At 58.0% G+C, this 15990-nt stretch overlaps 2 protein-coding genes across 13 annotated transcripts in view; one reads left to right on the plus strand and one right to left on the minus strand.

Moving 5' to 3' along the window:
• Nucleotides 1–6560, plus strand: part of SGSM3 (small G protein signaling modulator 3) — a 35257-nt gene extending 28697 nt beyond the window's left edge. For 4 of the 6 annotated variants that reach the window (XM_081130601.1, XM_081130602.1, XM_081130605.1 and 1 more), the window contains 15 exons: nt 36–231; nt 576–721; nt 1038–1262; nt 1629–1683; nt 1869–1996; nt 2111–2266; nt 2499–2553; nt 2716–2765; nt 2925–3077; nt 3244–3314; nt 3425–3473; nt 3551–3636; nt 3879–4001; nt 4118–4178; nt 4406–4924. In XM_081130601.1, the coding sequence (XP_080986727.1) occupies nt 36–231; nt 576–721; nt 1038–1262; nt 1629–1683; nt 1869–1996; nt 2111–2266; nt 2499–2553; nt 2716–2765; nt 2925–3077; nt 3244–3314; nt 3425–3473; nt 3551–3636; nt 3879–4001; nt 4118–4178; nt 4406–4486 (1635 nt within the window). In that variant the 3' untranslated portion in view covers nt 4487–4924. Of the gene's footprint in view, nt 1–35; nt 232–575; nt 722–1037; nt 1263–1628; nt 1684–1868; nt 1997–2110; nt 2267–2498; nt 2554–2715; nt 2766–2924; nt 3078–3243; nt 3315–3424; nt 3474–3550; nt 3637–3878; nt 4002–4117; nt 4179–4383; nt 4925–6477 lie in introns of those variants that run through there. The other 2 variants (XM_081130603.1, XM_081130604.1) reach the window with 2 other exon arrangements.
• MRTFA (myocardin related transcription factor A) overlaps nt 5088–15990 on the minus strand; it is a gene marked incomplete at its 5' end in the record, with an annotated part of 151195 nt that continues 140292 nt past the window's right edge. For 4 of the 7 annotated variants that reach the window (XM_081130599.1, XM_081130598.1, XM_081130595.1 and 1 more), the window contains 6 exons: nt 5088–6509; nt 9691–9751; nt 10054–10206; nt 11104–12120; nt 13191–13362; nt 13600–13853. In XM_081130599.1, coding sequence (XP_080986725.1) covers nt 5995–6509; nt 9691–9751; nt 10054–10206; nt 11104–12120; nt 13191–13362; nt 13600–13853 — 2172 coding nt within the window. In that variant the 3' untranslated portion in view covers nt 5088–5994. Of the gene's footprint in view, nt 6510–9690; nt 9752–10044; nt 10207–11103; nt 12121–13190; nt 13363–13599; nt 13854–15990 lie in introns of all 7 variants that reach the window. The other 3 variants (XM_081130597.1, XM_081130596.1, XM_081130594.1) reach the window with 1 other exon arrangement.

The following is a 15990-nucleotide window of genomic DNA, read 5'->3' on the forward strand; positions in this document are numbered from 1 at the left end:
TGGGTCGAGGCCCCTTGTCCCCTTGCCCTGGCCAGGTGGCCGCCTGCCTCCTGCTGTTCCTGGAGGAGGAGGACGCCTTCTGGATGATGTGCGCCATCATCGAGGACCTGCTCCCTGCCTCCTACTTCAGTACCACCCTGCTGGGCGTCCAGACAGACCAGCGGGTCCTGCGCCACCTTATTGTCCAGTACCTGCCCCGCTTGGACAAGCTGCTCCAGGAGCATGACATCGGTAAGGGCTGCCCATCCTCTTCCCTGGGGTTGAAGGGTTGGATCGGTCCTGCAGCTCTGACTCAGATACTGTAGACCTGAGGCTTCCTGACAGCCCGCAGGGGACGTGGCAGCTGGCCACCTTGGGGGGAAGGAGCTCCTCTGATGATGACTGATCGTGGACATGGCGCAGTCTTCATTGCTCTTGTTCTCCAGCGCCGTAACCCCCGTCTCCTCCCTCCCCTTGGAGCAGGGCAGGCCTCTTGCTTTTTGGGAGGCACTTTTCACCTCTTCCCCAACTCCTGTGCCTGGGGGTCCCCTTCTCTCAGACTGTTTCATGGCACTGTCCCTGGTCTGTGTCCACAGAGCTGTCCCTGATCACGCTGCACTGGTTCCTCACGGCCTTTGCCAGTGTGGTGCACATCAAGCTTCTGCTGCGCCTCTGGGACCTGTTCTTCTATGAGGGCTCTCTGGTGCTCTTCCAGACCACGCTGGGCATGCTGCGCCTCAAGGTGCCACTGCAGTCCCATCCCACCCGGGGCACGCTGCCCAGCTTCCCAGCTGAGGATTAGGAAGGAGTTCATGTGCCAGACGCAGCTGTCTTTGTGCCCCTCCTCCAGGGGATGCAGTAGGGTCCAGGCTTCAGTATTGTGTAGCCTGAGCACTAGCCCCTCCTGAGTCCCGGGGGGGGAGGGGGTCTCCTGGGGCCACAGACTCCGTTGCTCAGCTGATCATCCAGGAAAGTCACACATGCCTGGGAATGGTGATTGGCGTCAGCTCGTGGACCTGGAGCCAGGCAGTGACTCCCCCCTCCCCCCCGTGGCCCAGGAGGAGGAGCTGATCCAGTCAGAAAACTCGGCCTCCATCTTCAACACGCTGTCGGACATACCCTCACAGATTGAGGACGCAGAGCTGCTGCTGGGGGAGGCCATGCGGCTGGCCGGCTCCCTCACTGACGTAGCTGTGGAGACCCAGCGCCGCAAGCACCTGGCCTACCTCATTGCAGACCAGGGCCAGCTCCTGGGGACCAGCACCACCACCAACCTCTCTCAGGTGGGCCTGTGAGGGAGGAGGCCCCGCTTCACCCACAGCCTGGAGGTCCTCTGAGAAAACCCAGAGTGAGAGCCCTTCCCTGCTGTGCCGCCCCCTCCCCAGCACCCAGGGCTAGGCACAGCCTGGCAGGCCACAGCTGTGGAGTGGCACGCCCAGTTTGGGTGTAGGACAGACTCAGCTTTGAACTGACAGTACATTTCTGACCCTGAGCTGGCCTTAGAGGCCATTTCCCATGAGGTAGTACACACAGGAGGCCCTGAGCAGCCCCATGAGAGGGCTCTGTTCCCTTTCTCCGGTACTGAGATTCCCTCTGCTGGGCTGGGCACCAGGTGCCCTCCTGCTGCTGACCGGCTCTCCTGCCTGCAGGTGGTTCGTCGCAGGACCCAGAGGAGGAAGTCTGGTTTCACCTCCCTGCTCTTTGGTGAGTACTGGGCTCAGTTCAATAGCTCCCTCCCCACCAGCTGTCTAATCTCTTAGAGCCTTGGGGGGGGGGGGGGGTGAAGACCAGGAGGCGTCTCCTCCTCACACCCCAGGGTGGAGTTTCCTTGGTGTTGGGAAGGGGGCCAGGCAGGAGCCATGGCTGTCATAGCTCTTTGGACCTCTCAGGGGAGGTCGACCTAGAGGCGCTCAAGGCCAAGAACATCAAGCAAACCGAACTGGTGGCTGACCTCCGGGAAGCCATCCTGCGAGTGGCACGCCATTTCCAGTGCACTGACCCCAAAAACTGTAATGTGGTGAGTCGCGGGCTCCCAGTCCTGGGCTCAATGGTTCAACTTAGGGGGCCTCTCCTTTCCCAGTCCTGTCCTGAGGCACCTTGTCCTTGATGGGCCTTTCCACTTCTCTGGCAGGAGCTGACCCCAGACTACAGTATGGAGAGCCACCAGCGGGACCACGAGAACTACGTGGCCTGCTCACGCAGCCACCGGCGCCGGGCCAAGGCCCTGCTAGACTTTGAGCGACATGACGATGATGAGCTGGGCTTCCGCAAGAATGACATCATCACGGTGCGTGGGGTGAGGCTCAGGAGGTGGGTGCTCAGAGGCAGGTGGAACCTGGTTGCTGGGAGCAGGTGCCTTTGGTCCTGACACCTGCTGGCTGCCACAGCCAGGTTATTCACCCCCATCCAAGCCCTCTCCCTGCCCAGAATTTCCATCCGCCTGGCTGAGGAGGACACCAGTGTGCGAGGCGCTGGGCTCAGGCAACCAAAGCTTTGCCTCCTGCTCTTTTCCTCTGCAGATCATCTCTCAGAAGGACGAGCACTGCTGGGTGGGGGAGCTGAATGGCCTGAGAGGTGAGGCCTTAGTCTGGACTCCAGCTGGGGGAGGTGGGTTGGTCACTCCGCTGCATCACTCCTGCTTCCTCCAGCCAGCAACTGGGCTGAGCCTGTCCTCAGCCCCATTGGGGGGAAGTGTGGGGACACCAGGCTTCTCACAGGACCCTGCCTCTCCCACAGGCTGGTTTCCAGCCAAGTTTGTGGAAGTCCTAGATGAGCGGAGCAAAGAGGTAAGTGGGGCACAGGGCAGGGTTGCCCTGGGAGCTGCTGCTTCCACCCTGGCAAGGCCTGCATCCTGAGCGAGTTCTGGCTTTGGCAGTGGATGTGAAGACAGGGAGGGTGACTGGCTACAGGCATGGGGCTTCTTAGACCCTGTCCCCCACCAACAGTACTCCATCGCGGGGGATGACACTGTGACAGAGGGGGTCACGGACCTTGTGCGAGGGACCCTCTGCCCAGCCCTCAAAGCCCTGTTTGAACACGGCCTGAAGAAGCCATCCCTGCTTGGGGGCGCCTGCCACCCCTGGCTATTTATCGAGGAGGTGAGTCAGTGGCTGGACCCATGTCCCCTACAGTCCTTTTCCATAAGCCCCTGGGCTCTGTGGAGCTGGCGGCAGGAGCTCATGGGGTGATGTGCACTTAATTGGATCCTATAGCTTTGACCTGGGACCTACCCCGTTGTCCCTGACATTTCCCCCCTGCCCCTAGGCAGCAGGCCGGGAGGTGGAGAGAGACTTCGACTCAGTATATTCTCGCCTAGTGCTGTGTAAGACATACAGGTAACCAGGCACCAGTCCCCCACCCTGGCAGCCTCATGGGGGGAAAGAGCAGCCCGAGCCTGCCCATCTGGCAGCACTGGCATCTTTGGTTCCACCCCCCCCTTCCCCAGGTTGGATGAAGATGGCAAAGTTCTGACCCCGGAGGAGCTGCTCTATCGGGTAGGCAGGGCCATGGGTGGGGTCTGGTTCCTGGGCTGGCCTCTGGGGATGTCTGAGTGACAGCTGTGTCCTCCCAGGCTGTGCAGTCTGTGAATGTGACCCATGACGCTGCACACGCGCAAATGGATGTCAAGCTCCGCTCTCTTATCTGTGTGGGGCTCAAGTGAGTGTGCCTGATCAGTGAAGGGGCTCCCCAGAAATAAGTCTGCCGCCGCAAACTAGGGAGGGGGCACCTGCCTGAGAGGCCTTGGGCATTTGTGAGGCTCAGGCCTGGGTGAAAGATGTTTCTGGGTTTGCCACCTGGGGTGGGAGGAGTGGTTTGCAGAGGGACAAATATCCCCAAGACAAGCTCAGAATGTGCTCAGGAAATCCTGCAGATGGTCCACTTCTCCCTCCCGTCCCCAGTGAGCAGGTCCTACACCTGTGGCTGGAGGTGCTCTGCTCTAGCCTGCCAACCGTGGAAAAGTGGTACCAGCCCTGGTCCTTCCTGCGCAGCCCTGGCTGGGTCCAGATCAAGTGTGAGCTCCGGTGAGGACCCGCTCTGGTGCTGGGTTTCTGGAGCCCAGGCCCAGTGGCCCTGGGAGTAGGGGGACGGAAAGAGCCAACCTGAGGGTGACTGACAGCCTCCCCTTCCTCCCCTCCAGTGTCCTCTGCTGCTTTGCCTTCAGCCTCTCCCAGGACTGGGAACTTCCTGTGAAGAGAGAGGTAGGTGGTTGGGGTTGGTCCTTAGCCCAGCAACCTGCCTTCCTCCTGAAGGGGCTGTGGTGGGTGCGCTGGCAGATCAGTCCAAACATTTCCTGTTGTGGCCAAGGCAGGGCCCCGTGGTGGTATCACCTGAGTGCTGGCACCACCTCTAAGAACCAGTCTGGCCCCTGCCACCTTGGGCTTCCTTGCTGTGTGCCCATGACAGTGAGGGGCTGTCCTGTGTGCAGGAGGAGAAGAAGCCCCTGAAGGAGGGTGTCCAGGACATGCTGGTGAAGCACCACCTTTTCAGCTGGGACATAGATGGGTGATGCTCTTCCTCCAGTGGCCATCACACCCAGGCCTCTCCCAACCCACCAGCTACCAGAGCAGCTGCTTCCTTAAGAAGAGAACAGTTTTGGGATGGGGCTGAGGTGGCCCAGGCCTAACCCAAGCTACGGGACCAAGGGAAGACGACACTGGAGCTTTGGCCAGGCACCGTGGTAGGGAGATTGGGGACACCACGCTGGGTGTTGCCAAGCGTGACTAGAGGGCAGTGGGTGGCAGGAGCAGAAGGTGGGGGCCTAGCTCAGTCTGTTCATCCCAGTGTCTTTCTGGAGGCTCTGGGCCTCAATTTCACTACTTGTACTGACCAAAAACCTCGTGAGGAGGTAGAGAGCCACCTCTGTCAGTTTTTGCTCAGGAAGGGAATGTGGGTGGCTAAGGGCTCCTTGACGTCTTTGGTTTGTAAATAAATTATCTTTAAGAAAGCGCCTTGTCTTCAGTCCAGTCGGGGCCATAGAGCGGTATGGCCTGGAATAGACAGCTGGCTGGGCAGGTGGGGTTATGGTGTGGCCCCCAGATGCTGAAAACGCCTAGGGCCCAGCCGCACCACCCACCTCTCCACAGATTGAATAAGAGGAATTAACAAGCTGGTGTTTTTGCTTTTATTTTAAAAAGTTCACACAGCTTCCCCACCCCTGTCCCAGCACTGGTTTTGGTGCCCTCCCCTTTCCCTAAACCCCTATAACAACAGTGACAGGCCAGAAGGGAGGCCAGGCCCCGGGACGGAAGGGCCACATCTGGCCCCACTATGGGGCTAATGCCCCTCCTGTCCCAGGGCCGTGGTGGCTGCAGTGAGGCAGCAGGACGGAATGTGGGCAGGTGGCCAAGATGCACCTCTGCCCTTGTGGCACTGATTATGAGCAGGACAGGTGGGGTACAGGATGTGATGGGGTGTCTACATGTCAAACATGGTGAGGGGTAGAGCTGGGGACTCCAGACCCTTCTATATGTGCACAGTAGGATGGGAGAGTGCTGTATCCACCTCCCAAAAAAATATATGTATATATGTATGGCGATATATAATATAGAGGTATATACACCTGTACAGAACATGTCTGCCACCAACCACTGCATGGTTACACTACACCAACACACTAACAGGGCAGTGCCTCCCCTCCCCACCCCCGGAAACCTGGGGTTAGCATCACGGGGGGATGGGGAGGGAGAGGCCCAGCTTGTTTCTTTCCCTTGTAGGGAAGAGAATTCACACCTCGCCCAGCTGAGCAAACTGAAGCCAGACAGGGTACCTCCAACCTCGCAAAAGGAGGTCAAGTAGAAGCCCTGGCTGTCCAGGTCTCCAAAGCCCCGGGTGGACCCGGAGCTGTTGCTCGGCAGCTTCTCCCCCGGGCGAGCCAGGGAGGGGAAAGCAGGGCTGTGATTGTCAGGACTCACCACCATGCAGAGGAGCTGGGCCAGGCGGGAAAGAGCTGAGCTCCCTAGAGTTCCTGAGGCGCCCCAGCTTCCAGCCCCTCCGGTCCCCTGGCAAACCTGAGAGCTACAAGCAGGAATCCCAATGCAGCTGCAGGTCATGACCATCGAGGAAGTCCGTGGAGAAGAGGCTGGGGGCGGTGTTGCTGAGCGGGGCCAGGCTGAGCACGGGGCCACCTGACGACAGCTCCAGCCAGTCCATGCTGTCCAGGTGTCCATCAGCCAGGTCCAGGCCCATGTTGCCGGGCTCAGGGGCAAAGTGCAGTTCCGAGGTGTCCATGGGCGAGGGGGGGTGGTCCAGGATGGCAGAGCTGCTCAGCATCTGGCTGTGGAGGTCGTCAATGAGGGAGAGGGGCTCTGGCCCCTCGTGTCCGCCGGTCAGCAGGGGTAGCCCAGTACTGCTCTCCAGGAAGTCCTCCAGGCGCCCAGGGAGGGCAGGTGAGGTCGATGGAGGCAGGGCAGCCTGGGGAAGCTCAGCAGGGGGTGGGGACTGTGTGGCCAGGGGCGACCCGCAGGCTGCTGTCAAGGGGGGCTTCTCTTTCCCTGGCAGGGATGGTGGCTCCTTGAAATCTGCTGAAATTTCTGCCAGTCAAGAAAGTGGATGTCAGAAACCAGGTCTGAATAGGACCTAAAGTTGGACTCGACCTTACACCAAGTACAAAAATTAACTCAAAGTGGGTCAAAGATCTAAATTTAGGAGCTAAAACTACCAAACTCATAGAAGAAAACACAGGGGTGGGGGGGGAGGGGGGGTATTCATGACATTGGATTTGGTAGTGATTTATGGCAACAAAAGAAAAAAATTGTACTACAGTAATATTTAAAACATGCATCAAAGGACACTATTGAGTGAAAAGACAACTCATGGAATTGGGAGAAAATATTTGCAAATCATATCTGATACGTGATTCATATGCATAACAAAGAACTACAGCGCAACAAAACCCAACTGAAAAAGGACTCATGTCGACACTTCTCCAACAGAAGATGCACATGAAAGATGCTCGACATCACTAGTCATCAGGGAAATGCAAATCAGAACCACAGTGAGGTACCGCTTCACACACCCACCGGGAAGGCTGCAGCCGAGTGCGGTACGAGGAATCTGAAGCCCTGTGCACGGCTGGTGTGCATGACAAGGTGCAGCTGCTGGGGAAAAGTTTTGTGGTTCCTCAAAAAGGTAAATATAGAAACCCTTATGACCCAGCAACCCCACTTCTGGGGATACACCTCGAAGTAAAAAGCGGGGACTGAGACCTGTCCACCCATGTGCACAGCAGCACTACTCAGGGCAGCCAAGAGGTGGAACAACCTGGGTGTCCATCGGTGGGTGACCAGATCAACACAATGTGGTGTGCCCATTCGATTTAGTAGTAGTCAGCCATGAAGAGGAAATCCTGACACATGCTACAGTGTGTGGGAACCTTGAGGACACTATGCTAAGTGAAATAACCAGAAACAAAAGGGACAAATACTGTAAGATTCTACTTACAGGAGGTCCCTAGGGGAATGAAAGCCATGGAGACAGACCGGAAGAGCAGGACAGAGGTTACCAGGGACGGGGGAGGAAGGCATGCAGAGTTACTGTGAAATGGGTAAGCACGTGTCGGGACAGGATGATGAAGCTCTAGACGTGAATAGTGATGGTTGCACAACACTAAATGGACTTAATGCTACAAATTCGTACATTTAAAATGGATAGAATGGCAAATTTTATGTATATTTTACAATAAATAAAAATTATGCAGCCCAGCCAGGCATGGCTCAGCGGTTGAGCATCGACCTAGGATCCAGGAGATCGCGGTTTGATTCCCGTTCAGGGCACATGCCCGGGTTGCGGGCTCGATCCCCAGTCGGGGGCGTGCAGGAGGCAGCCGATCAATGACTTTCTTTCATCACTGATGTTTCTCTCTCCCTCCCTCCTCTCTCTTCCTCTCTCTGAAACCAATAAAGATATATTTAAAAAATAAAATAATGCAGAAACCAAGCTTGCTCCCTGACCCTCTAGGTCCTGTCCTACCCACTCAGCTCCAGTCCCAGCTGGACACTGCTCTCACCAGATAACCAGCTCCCTCTGAATAAGCCTGTCAACCTGCCCAACTGCCACCGCTGAGGATGCTGCTGCCCTACCCACCAAATTCAAATGCTCTCTCCTGGAATCCTTGCCACCGCCTCTCTGGCCACTTCTGTGTTCCTTTGGGTGTAGGCAGCTCTCCCCTCTCTCTGCCATCTCTTCAATGCCGGAGCTCAAGGCCTGTTCCCTCTCCACTTCCTGCACAATCTCTGTTCCTGGACTGCCTCATCCCTCCTAGTTTCAGTTCCTGTCTGGACACCAGGAACTCCTGAAGTTCACACCCAGGTCTCTCCAACTGCCCCAGAGTACCTCCTAACCCAGCAGCGTCACTGCCACCTGCCCTGGTCAGAAATACACCTCAGGTGCCACCGCAGACCCTGGCATCCAGGGAGTCTCCCTAAGATCACAATCAGTGACCTCAAGAGGAACGTCAGCGTTTGAGCTCTTTTTACTTAAAAAAGTTGAGATAAAATTCACTATTTTAAAGTGTATGATTCCATAGCTGGGCTCTCACTTTACCATCTCACTTAACCCTCTCCCTACTGACAATTAATGCAATTAAAAGAGAACTTCCCCACACACTGCCTTATTTCCTGCTGCCACCAAAATCCCCAAGCTCCAACCAGAAGCTGACCGGTGCCCTCCCTGCATTCAGGTGTCCCCCACCCCACCAGGACGACAGACTGGCATGCAAACACGCTGCCCTTTGCTCCCCTTTGCACGAAGCCCTCTGCAGAGGGCTCTCCAGACCTGCTGTTTCCCACACCTCCCAGTCCCTTTTCAACGCACTTAAGCAGGCACTTAACACCCTGGCTGAGGTCACCAACGGCCACCAGATCTTGGTCCCCACATCTTCCCAGACCGCCCACCTGTGTTCCCAGCTCCACCTCGTTCTCTCTGTTCACCAGCCCCATGGCTCTGACTGCCAATCTAGACACCAACTCCCCAAGTACTGCCTTCAGCCCAGATCTCACCTGGGCTGTCTGCATGACTCGTTTAGGGACATACTTGGCTGCCTTCTTATCCTCTGCCACACTTCTAATCCACAAGGAAATAAAAATGGCGCTCTCCAAAATACACCCAAACTCCAGAATTCTCTGCTTCACAGCTACCTCCCAGCCCCCGCCCCCTGGCCCCTGGCCTGGATCACTACAGTGGTCTCCTTGCTCCTGCCCTTCCAGGTGAACAATCTGCCCAAAGCTCTGCAGCAGATTCTGGCGCCTGGATCCAGAGTCAAAGCCCCTCTACCCTGCACCCACGAGGCCTCAAGATCTGCCCCTGCCCTGACTTCTGACTACTGCGCCTGCTCACCACCCACCCACCGCTCACTGAGACTCTTCCCTCCTTTTCATAGCACTTGCTCCTCTCTAACATGATATAATTGATTTGTTCTGTCATTTACCGCCCCCACAAAGGCATTCACTATTTTGCTCACTGCTACGTCCCAGGGCTGCAAGGACAGTGCCTGCCAGGCAGTGGGTGCTGGGTAAAACCAAAGTGTGCTGAGGCTACAGCTCCCTCCCCCGGGTGCCGGAGGGTATGCGTCTCAGCCCTTGCTATATCCAAAGTACAAGGCCTGTGGCCTGTTAAGTGTTCAATAACCAAACAAAAGAGCAGCAGATCGACCCACTGAGGGCTGGAGACGACCTACAGAGAAAGGAGGAGGCTGGGGAGCACTCAGGGCTTTACCTCCACTCTGAATAAGAATGTCAAACAGGTCATCCATCTGTTGGCTGGAGGAACCATTTTCCTATGGAAGAAAAATAGGAAAAAAACAAGACAAATCAACAACAGGAGGCCCCTGGCTGGGCCCAGGGCAGGCCCCCTTCCCTTCTGCCCGAGCCAGCAACCAGGCCCAGAAGGCCCGCCGCCGAGGCTCAGGCTCCGGAACACGCTCTCCCCATCAGACCAGGCCCTGGCACACCAGCCCGGAGTTGCCCCTCCCCGCACGAGCCGAGCCGCTAACCTTACCAGGCTGGCTCCTGCCCGCCCCCATCTTCCACCAGTCTAGGCACCGCCCAACCTGGCCAGGCCTCAGTCTACCTTCTTCACCTGCTGTCTGGGCTGCTGGTTCACGGCTTCCTCATAGCCGGGCGGCTCCTTCTTCAGCAGAGACGAGGAGGTTCCAAAGGGGGGCTGTGGCGAGTGCTCCACGTCCATCTGGGCTGGTGGGCCAGGGTCTGGAGAACCAGGCTGGGACAAGGGCTGGACAGAACAGTGAGAGCTGTGACTGGCGTACGGGAAACAGCCTCAGGGCCCTGCACACTCAAGGAGCACATGGGGGTGCCTACCATCTAGGCCAAGCCAACTTGGCCAGCTGCACTGGCTTTTGGGAAGCTTTCATGGAAGCCATTGGGGAAGAAGGAATAAGAGTTGAGGGAGGCCCTGACCTCTGACCCTGCAGAGGGAGGGGTAGGCATGGGGTTTGGTACAAGCCACATGGGAGAGAGCAAGGGGCTCTGCGCTGATTGCTCCTCTCCTTTCTGTTTGAGGTTGCTCAGGGCTCTTGTCTCCCATCTTGAGGTGCCTGGTTCCCGTCACTGTCCCCTCTACCATGGAGTTGTGCAGGGCTGAGAGGCCACACAAAGCCTAAAGCAGGCTGGGTGAAGGGTCCGGGCTGTGAAGGTGGCATCAGCAGGGAGTCAGCTGCCAATGACACCATGGTGTGGGGCAGCTGGCCTCTCCAAGGGGGAGAGAGGAGCAAAGATCACACCAGGCTCAGCCGAGCGGCCCCCAAGCCAGATCCCGGGGCGAGAGAATTGAGCCTCTCCCTGACCCTCACCTGGGGCCCCATCCCATGCCCACAGAGCAGAGGCAGAGGTGAGCCCAGGCCTGGGTGGGGGTTGCTCAAGAGCCCTCTGATAATGGCCGGAGGAGATGGGCAGTTACTTAACTGTAACTGGGCAGGCCCCTTAACTGTCCCAGGTCTTAGTGCCTCCTTGGTGGACACAGGATTGGAGGTCCCTCAGTTTGGCAGGTTGAAGGGAAAATTAAAGGAAGCAAGCCTAACCTGTCATGCCATGGGGGCTCCCAGTAAACAAGGGGTGTCATTAGAAGTACCATCACACACTACTGTGTCCCCTGTCCCCCCCACCCAGGTACCTGCTGGGGGCTCCCACTGGCCAAGCCAGGGCTGTCTGCATTCTTATTGGTCACGGTGAGGACAAGATGGGTCCCTGTGGAGTCAGTGATGACAGTGGGAGGTGTGACCCCTTTGATGAGGCTAGAGCCCTGTGGGCCCAGAAGCAGCTGGGGTGTGGGGGCTGGCTCCGGCTCAGGCAGCGTGGCTTCCTGCTTTACCACCACCGAAGGGGGCACCAGGGCACAAGTGTCTATGTGGTGGGCAGTGGGGGCTGCCAGGCTGGGACTGAAGGGATGGGCAGGGCCCAGGGGCTGCTGGCTCAACTGGCAGCTGGAAAAGCTGTTCTCTTGCTTCACAGGGACACCAAGAGGCGCAGGGGATGGGGTAGGGGCTGGCGTGGGCTGCTGGGCTCGCTTCTCCTGCTCCAGCTGCAGCCTGAGCCACTCCACCAGCTGCTGCTTCTGCCGGAGCATGCGGGTCAGTTCCTCGATCTGCTTGTCCTTTTCCTGCAGCATCTGGTCCTTGTCACGCCCCTCCAGCTCTGCCCGCACCCCAGGGCTCACGCAGCAGGACCCAGCCCGGGGACCCTCCTCCTTTACAAGGATCTGTAGTGGCGAAGCCTGCAGGGTGAGCTGTGTCAGTGGTGACGTCACCATCTCGCCAAAAGTGTCCCCGGGTGTGGAGTTCTCGTCGCCCGTGCTGAGCAGCGAACGCTCTGAGGGAGTGGGAGACACGGGGGGTGTGGAGCCCGTGCTTCCAAATTTCACCACTCCATTGCTGGTCACTGTGGCCACTACCACCTCAGCTGGGGCCAGGCCTGCTGCCACCAGGGCAGGCCCCGTGCTTAGCCGGGCCGCCGGGAAGGCTACCACCACCTCGCCAGCCTTGGGCAGGATAGAGGTGGCAGCAGGGACTTTGGGGGTTCCTGGGGCAGGGCTGACTTGTTCTTGGTAAGCACGCAGACGCTCAATAAGGTCTGTCTTGGTGCCGGAGACAGGCAGTGACCGCAACTTCAGCTCTTGCTTCAGCTCTGCCACCTGCAAGGGGCGGAGAGTCAGAGCAGCAGCGGATGAAGGGAACTGGGTCCAGGCAAGAGGGCACCAGGGAAGGATGAGAGGGACAAGCTTTTTGTCTGTTAGGCCTCATATAGTCAGGCCTCATTGGCCATTTCATATACATCAACCCCCTGACCCTCCCATAGCCCTGGAGGGTGAGACACATGCCCCCCCAGGACTAGCCTCTTCCCTTTCCCCGTCCTCACCACACCAGGAGCCTGGTTAAAATGCTCCCTACCCCGTGTCTGGGCAAGACATGCTCTCAGCTGTCCCAATCCTAGCATGATGCCTGGTACTCAACACATACTTAATGAAGAGACTGGATTTTACAGGTAAGAGAATTTAGCTCACAAAAGAAAAACTTCTTTGCGATCACAGAGCTAATGAGTGGCAGAGTGAGGAGCTATGGCCAGGTCTGAGGGACTCTACAGCCGGTGCCCAGATGCCATGACGAGGGCCGTGTCTCGCTGGAATCAGGCCTTGACTCAGGAGGGGCCAGCCTGGTTCAGGGGACAAATTCTTGAGGGAGAATTTGATCCACTGTATCTTCTGAATGGGGCAGAGAAAACAAGCCAGGGCCCAAACGTGACCCCTCTGTCCAAGGCCCCTGAAAGTGAGCATGGGCCACGCCCTTCTCAGGTAGACTTGGCACTTGCCCAGCAAATTCAGGGGGATTAACTGGCAGAGTGGAAAAGGTGGGGGTCTGAGGTGGATGGCCCCAAGTCTGAATCCAGGCTCTGCCACTGGCCAGAACTCCATCCTGAGATGCCTTCGCCAGCTCATCCTTAAATTGGGGGAACACTTCCCATTTCCCACACTGCACCATAGAGGCTGAGGAGGGGACGAGACATACAAGGGCTAGGTAAGCCCCAAGGCCCTGGAAAGATGTTGGCTGATGCCATTCATGTTAATGACCATGACGTCAAGGCTGTCATTACGGGTTACTGGGGCCAGGCAGGCCTTGGGACAGATTCAAGGTGCCTCTGCCAGAAGAGACCCGAGCCCGTGGGCCCTGCGCTGACTGCATCCCTAACTTTGGGGTGACCACCTACCTTCATATCATCCAGGTTGGCAGGCAGGGCCCCCGGCTTGCCAGTCAGAGAGGTACTGTTCTGACGTGCCAGCCCACTGGGCCCAGGGCCGCCTGAGCTGGAGCTGGTACTGGTAGTGGAGAGGCTGCGCATCAGAGGCGCCCCACTGCTTCCCGAAGCCTCACCTGCTGGCCTGAGAAAAAGAAAAGGCAGGAATGAGCACCCACCGAGCCCCACCCCAACTCCTAGGGCTGGGTAGAGAGGGCGTGGGATGAGGGGCCTGCCCACAGGCCCTGCCCAGGACCACTCCTTCAGGCTTCAGACCAAAGGATCCTTGAAGACTGGGGTTCCCCCACCCCAGGCCTGGCATCTGCCTGTCTTGGGGGCACCCACAGGTGGGGCAGGTAGGGAATGGGAGGTGGGCCCCTACTTTGGTGGGGCCGGCAGGATGGTCTGGTAGTTATAGTGCTGCTGCTGCTGCTGGTTGAGGATCTGCAGCTGGAGGAACAGCTGCTGCTGCTGCAGGATCTTGGCGTAGGAGGAGTCCATGGGGGGCGCGCCCTTGTCCTGCTTTTGGTCCGGGGGTATGTACTGGTGATACTTGAGCTTCTTCACCTTTGGCTTCAGCTCCTTGGCTTTCTTGCTGCGCTGCGACTTCTCACTGGCAGACTTGGGTTGGCTTTGCTGAGGGCACAGGAGACAGAGGGGCCATCAGGAGGCAGTCCTGGGCTTCTCAGAGGGAGGCCCCCAAGCCGGGAGGCTGGTGGCCATCCTACTGGAACAGAGTGGCTTCTGAGGAGGCACCCGGTTCCACTCTCTGCCTATTGGACCGTACAGCGTACCCCCTCCAAAAGCTGAGGCCTCATCAGTGCCCAGTGTCCCAAGGAGGGGCAAGGGCTGGCAGAGGGGGCAGCTTCCAGGCTGAAGGGAAAAATCAACCAGAGGTCACTGTCCTCCCCAGAAGAGTGTATACGACAAGAAGGTAAAAACAGCTGTTTTTTGGAGCTTGTGCCGTCCACTCCAGGTACATCACAAAGACTTTGTCGTGCACACCTGCAAGAACCCTGCTGGGGCAGGAACCAGCAAGTCTACCTGAAGATGAGGAAACAGGCTCAGAGAAGTCACTTTCCCAAGTCACACAGGGATCTTGATCTCACCATGTGAAGGTGGAACCCAAACCCAGGTCTCCAGCTCTGTTCCTTCACCAAATGGGCCTCAAAGACTCCTAGCTGGTACACAGAGCCTCCCACCTGAGTGTCAGTGAGGACCCAGCAGACCAAGAAGGGCCAACAGGTCATGCCCGGGAGGCCTGTGATGAGTCAGGAAGGGTGGAGCTGGTCAAGGGCAGGAGTCAGCAGGGGCAGCCAGGCAAGGCCTGTAGCGCCTATTAGTTTTTGAGCGGAGAATGCCAGAAAAAAGGGTGGAGGGTTGATGCGGGATCAGCTGGGGTCTCGACCAGGTGGCAATGGGGACCGATGCGAAGGTTTGGGTAGACAGGCTATAGGAAGAGGGGACAACAGGAGCACGTGACAGGTGAGCAGTTCAAAGGTTTATGGCTTTGAGCTTTGGCAACTGTGACAATGGTGGCCCCTTCATAGGAGTCAGGAAGAGGTTCTGGCTTTGCTGTGGAACATGGAAAGAGGGAGAAGACAGCAGAGCTGGCAGAGCAGCCGGGTACCTGGACATGGGCCTGTGAAGAGGACCCAGAGCAAGGTTGCGGGTGAGGGGTGCAGCCGGCTGCAAGGGGTGGAGGAAGGAGGCTGAGGGCGGGGACAGGGGAAGGGCAGCTGCAGAGGAGGGGCTGAGGAAGGCGGGAGAGGGGAGAGGAGGAGAGAGGAGAGAGGAGCGCAGCCCAAGGGGTGTCAGAGGCAGGTGGGGACCGGGGTGGGAATTAGGAACCCCTGAGGAGGGCTCACTGGCGTGGCTGGGGAGCCGGCCGGAGTAGCTGCGGCCCTACCCAAAGAAGAGGAAATGGAGACAAGCACACGTACACTGCCTTTCGAATGTGTGGTGACAAAAGGAAGACACTGGTCATATGACGAGAAGCAAGTCTGAGAAAGGAATCTGGGGGGGAAAGCTCTGACATCTATGGCCAGTCAGGAACAGACCACAGAGGCGAGAGGTGCCCGATGACAAGGGAGCAGCCCGGAGCCAGAAAGCGCTCTGGAGCGCCGGTGACCAGCTGGGAGGCGCTGGGACGAGGGAAGCCTCACAGAGACCACGGAAACGCGGCAGGCCCCGGGCAGGGCGCACACAGGAGGGCATCAGGGGGCTCCACAGATGAACAGGCAACACCCAGAGGCACAGCAGGGTCTCAGCTAAGGTGAGAGACAGGCACCTGGTCAGCTCCCAGGCTGCGACAGGAACAGAGGATCATGGACGACCTGAGACTCCCACCCGGGACAGGGGGACTAGAGAGTAAGACAAGGCAGGGAAGCAAGTGGGGGCAGGAAGGAAGGGAACCTGCCCAGCAGGAGCACACACTAAGGTCTCAGAGACCCTGCAGTGGAAGCTCTGCAGGACAGAGAGGACCGGGCCGCAGCTCTTGGTGCCCAGCACAGTGCCCCCACACAAGGTCCCCAGTAGGTGTCTCGCGGGGTTGATGGTAAATCCAACTGCCCCTTCAGGTATTTCAGGTCAGGCTCTGGAGGAGACGAAACACGCCCCCCAACACTGCCAGCTGAGTGACCTTGGGCCCATCACCTCACTTCTGTTTTGTCACTTGTAGAACAGGGTTCTTCACTGCCACCTGAGGCTGTAGTGACGCAGGTGGGATGGGTGGGCGTGTTTCCATGGGGAGGGTAGGAATAAAGGCCTGTCC

The sequence above is a fragment of the Miniopterus schreibersii genome (assembly GCF_964146895.1).
Source record: "Miniopterus schreibersii genome assembly, chromosome: 2".
Lineage (NCBI taxonomy): Eukaryota > Metazoa > Chordata > Mammalia > Chiroptera > Miniopteridae > Miniopterus > Miniopterus schreibersii.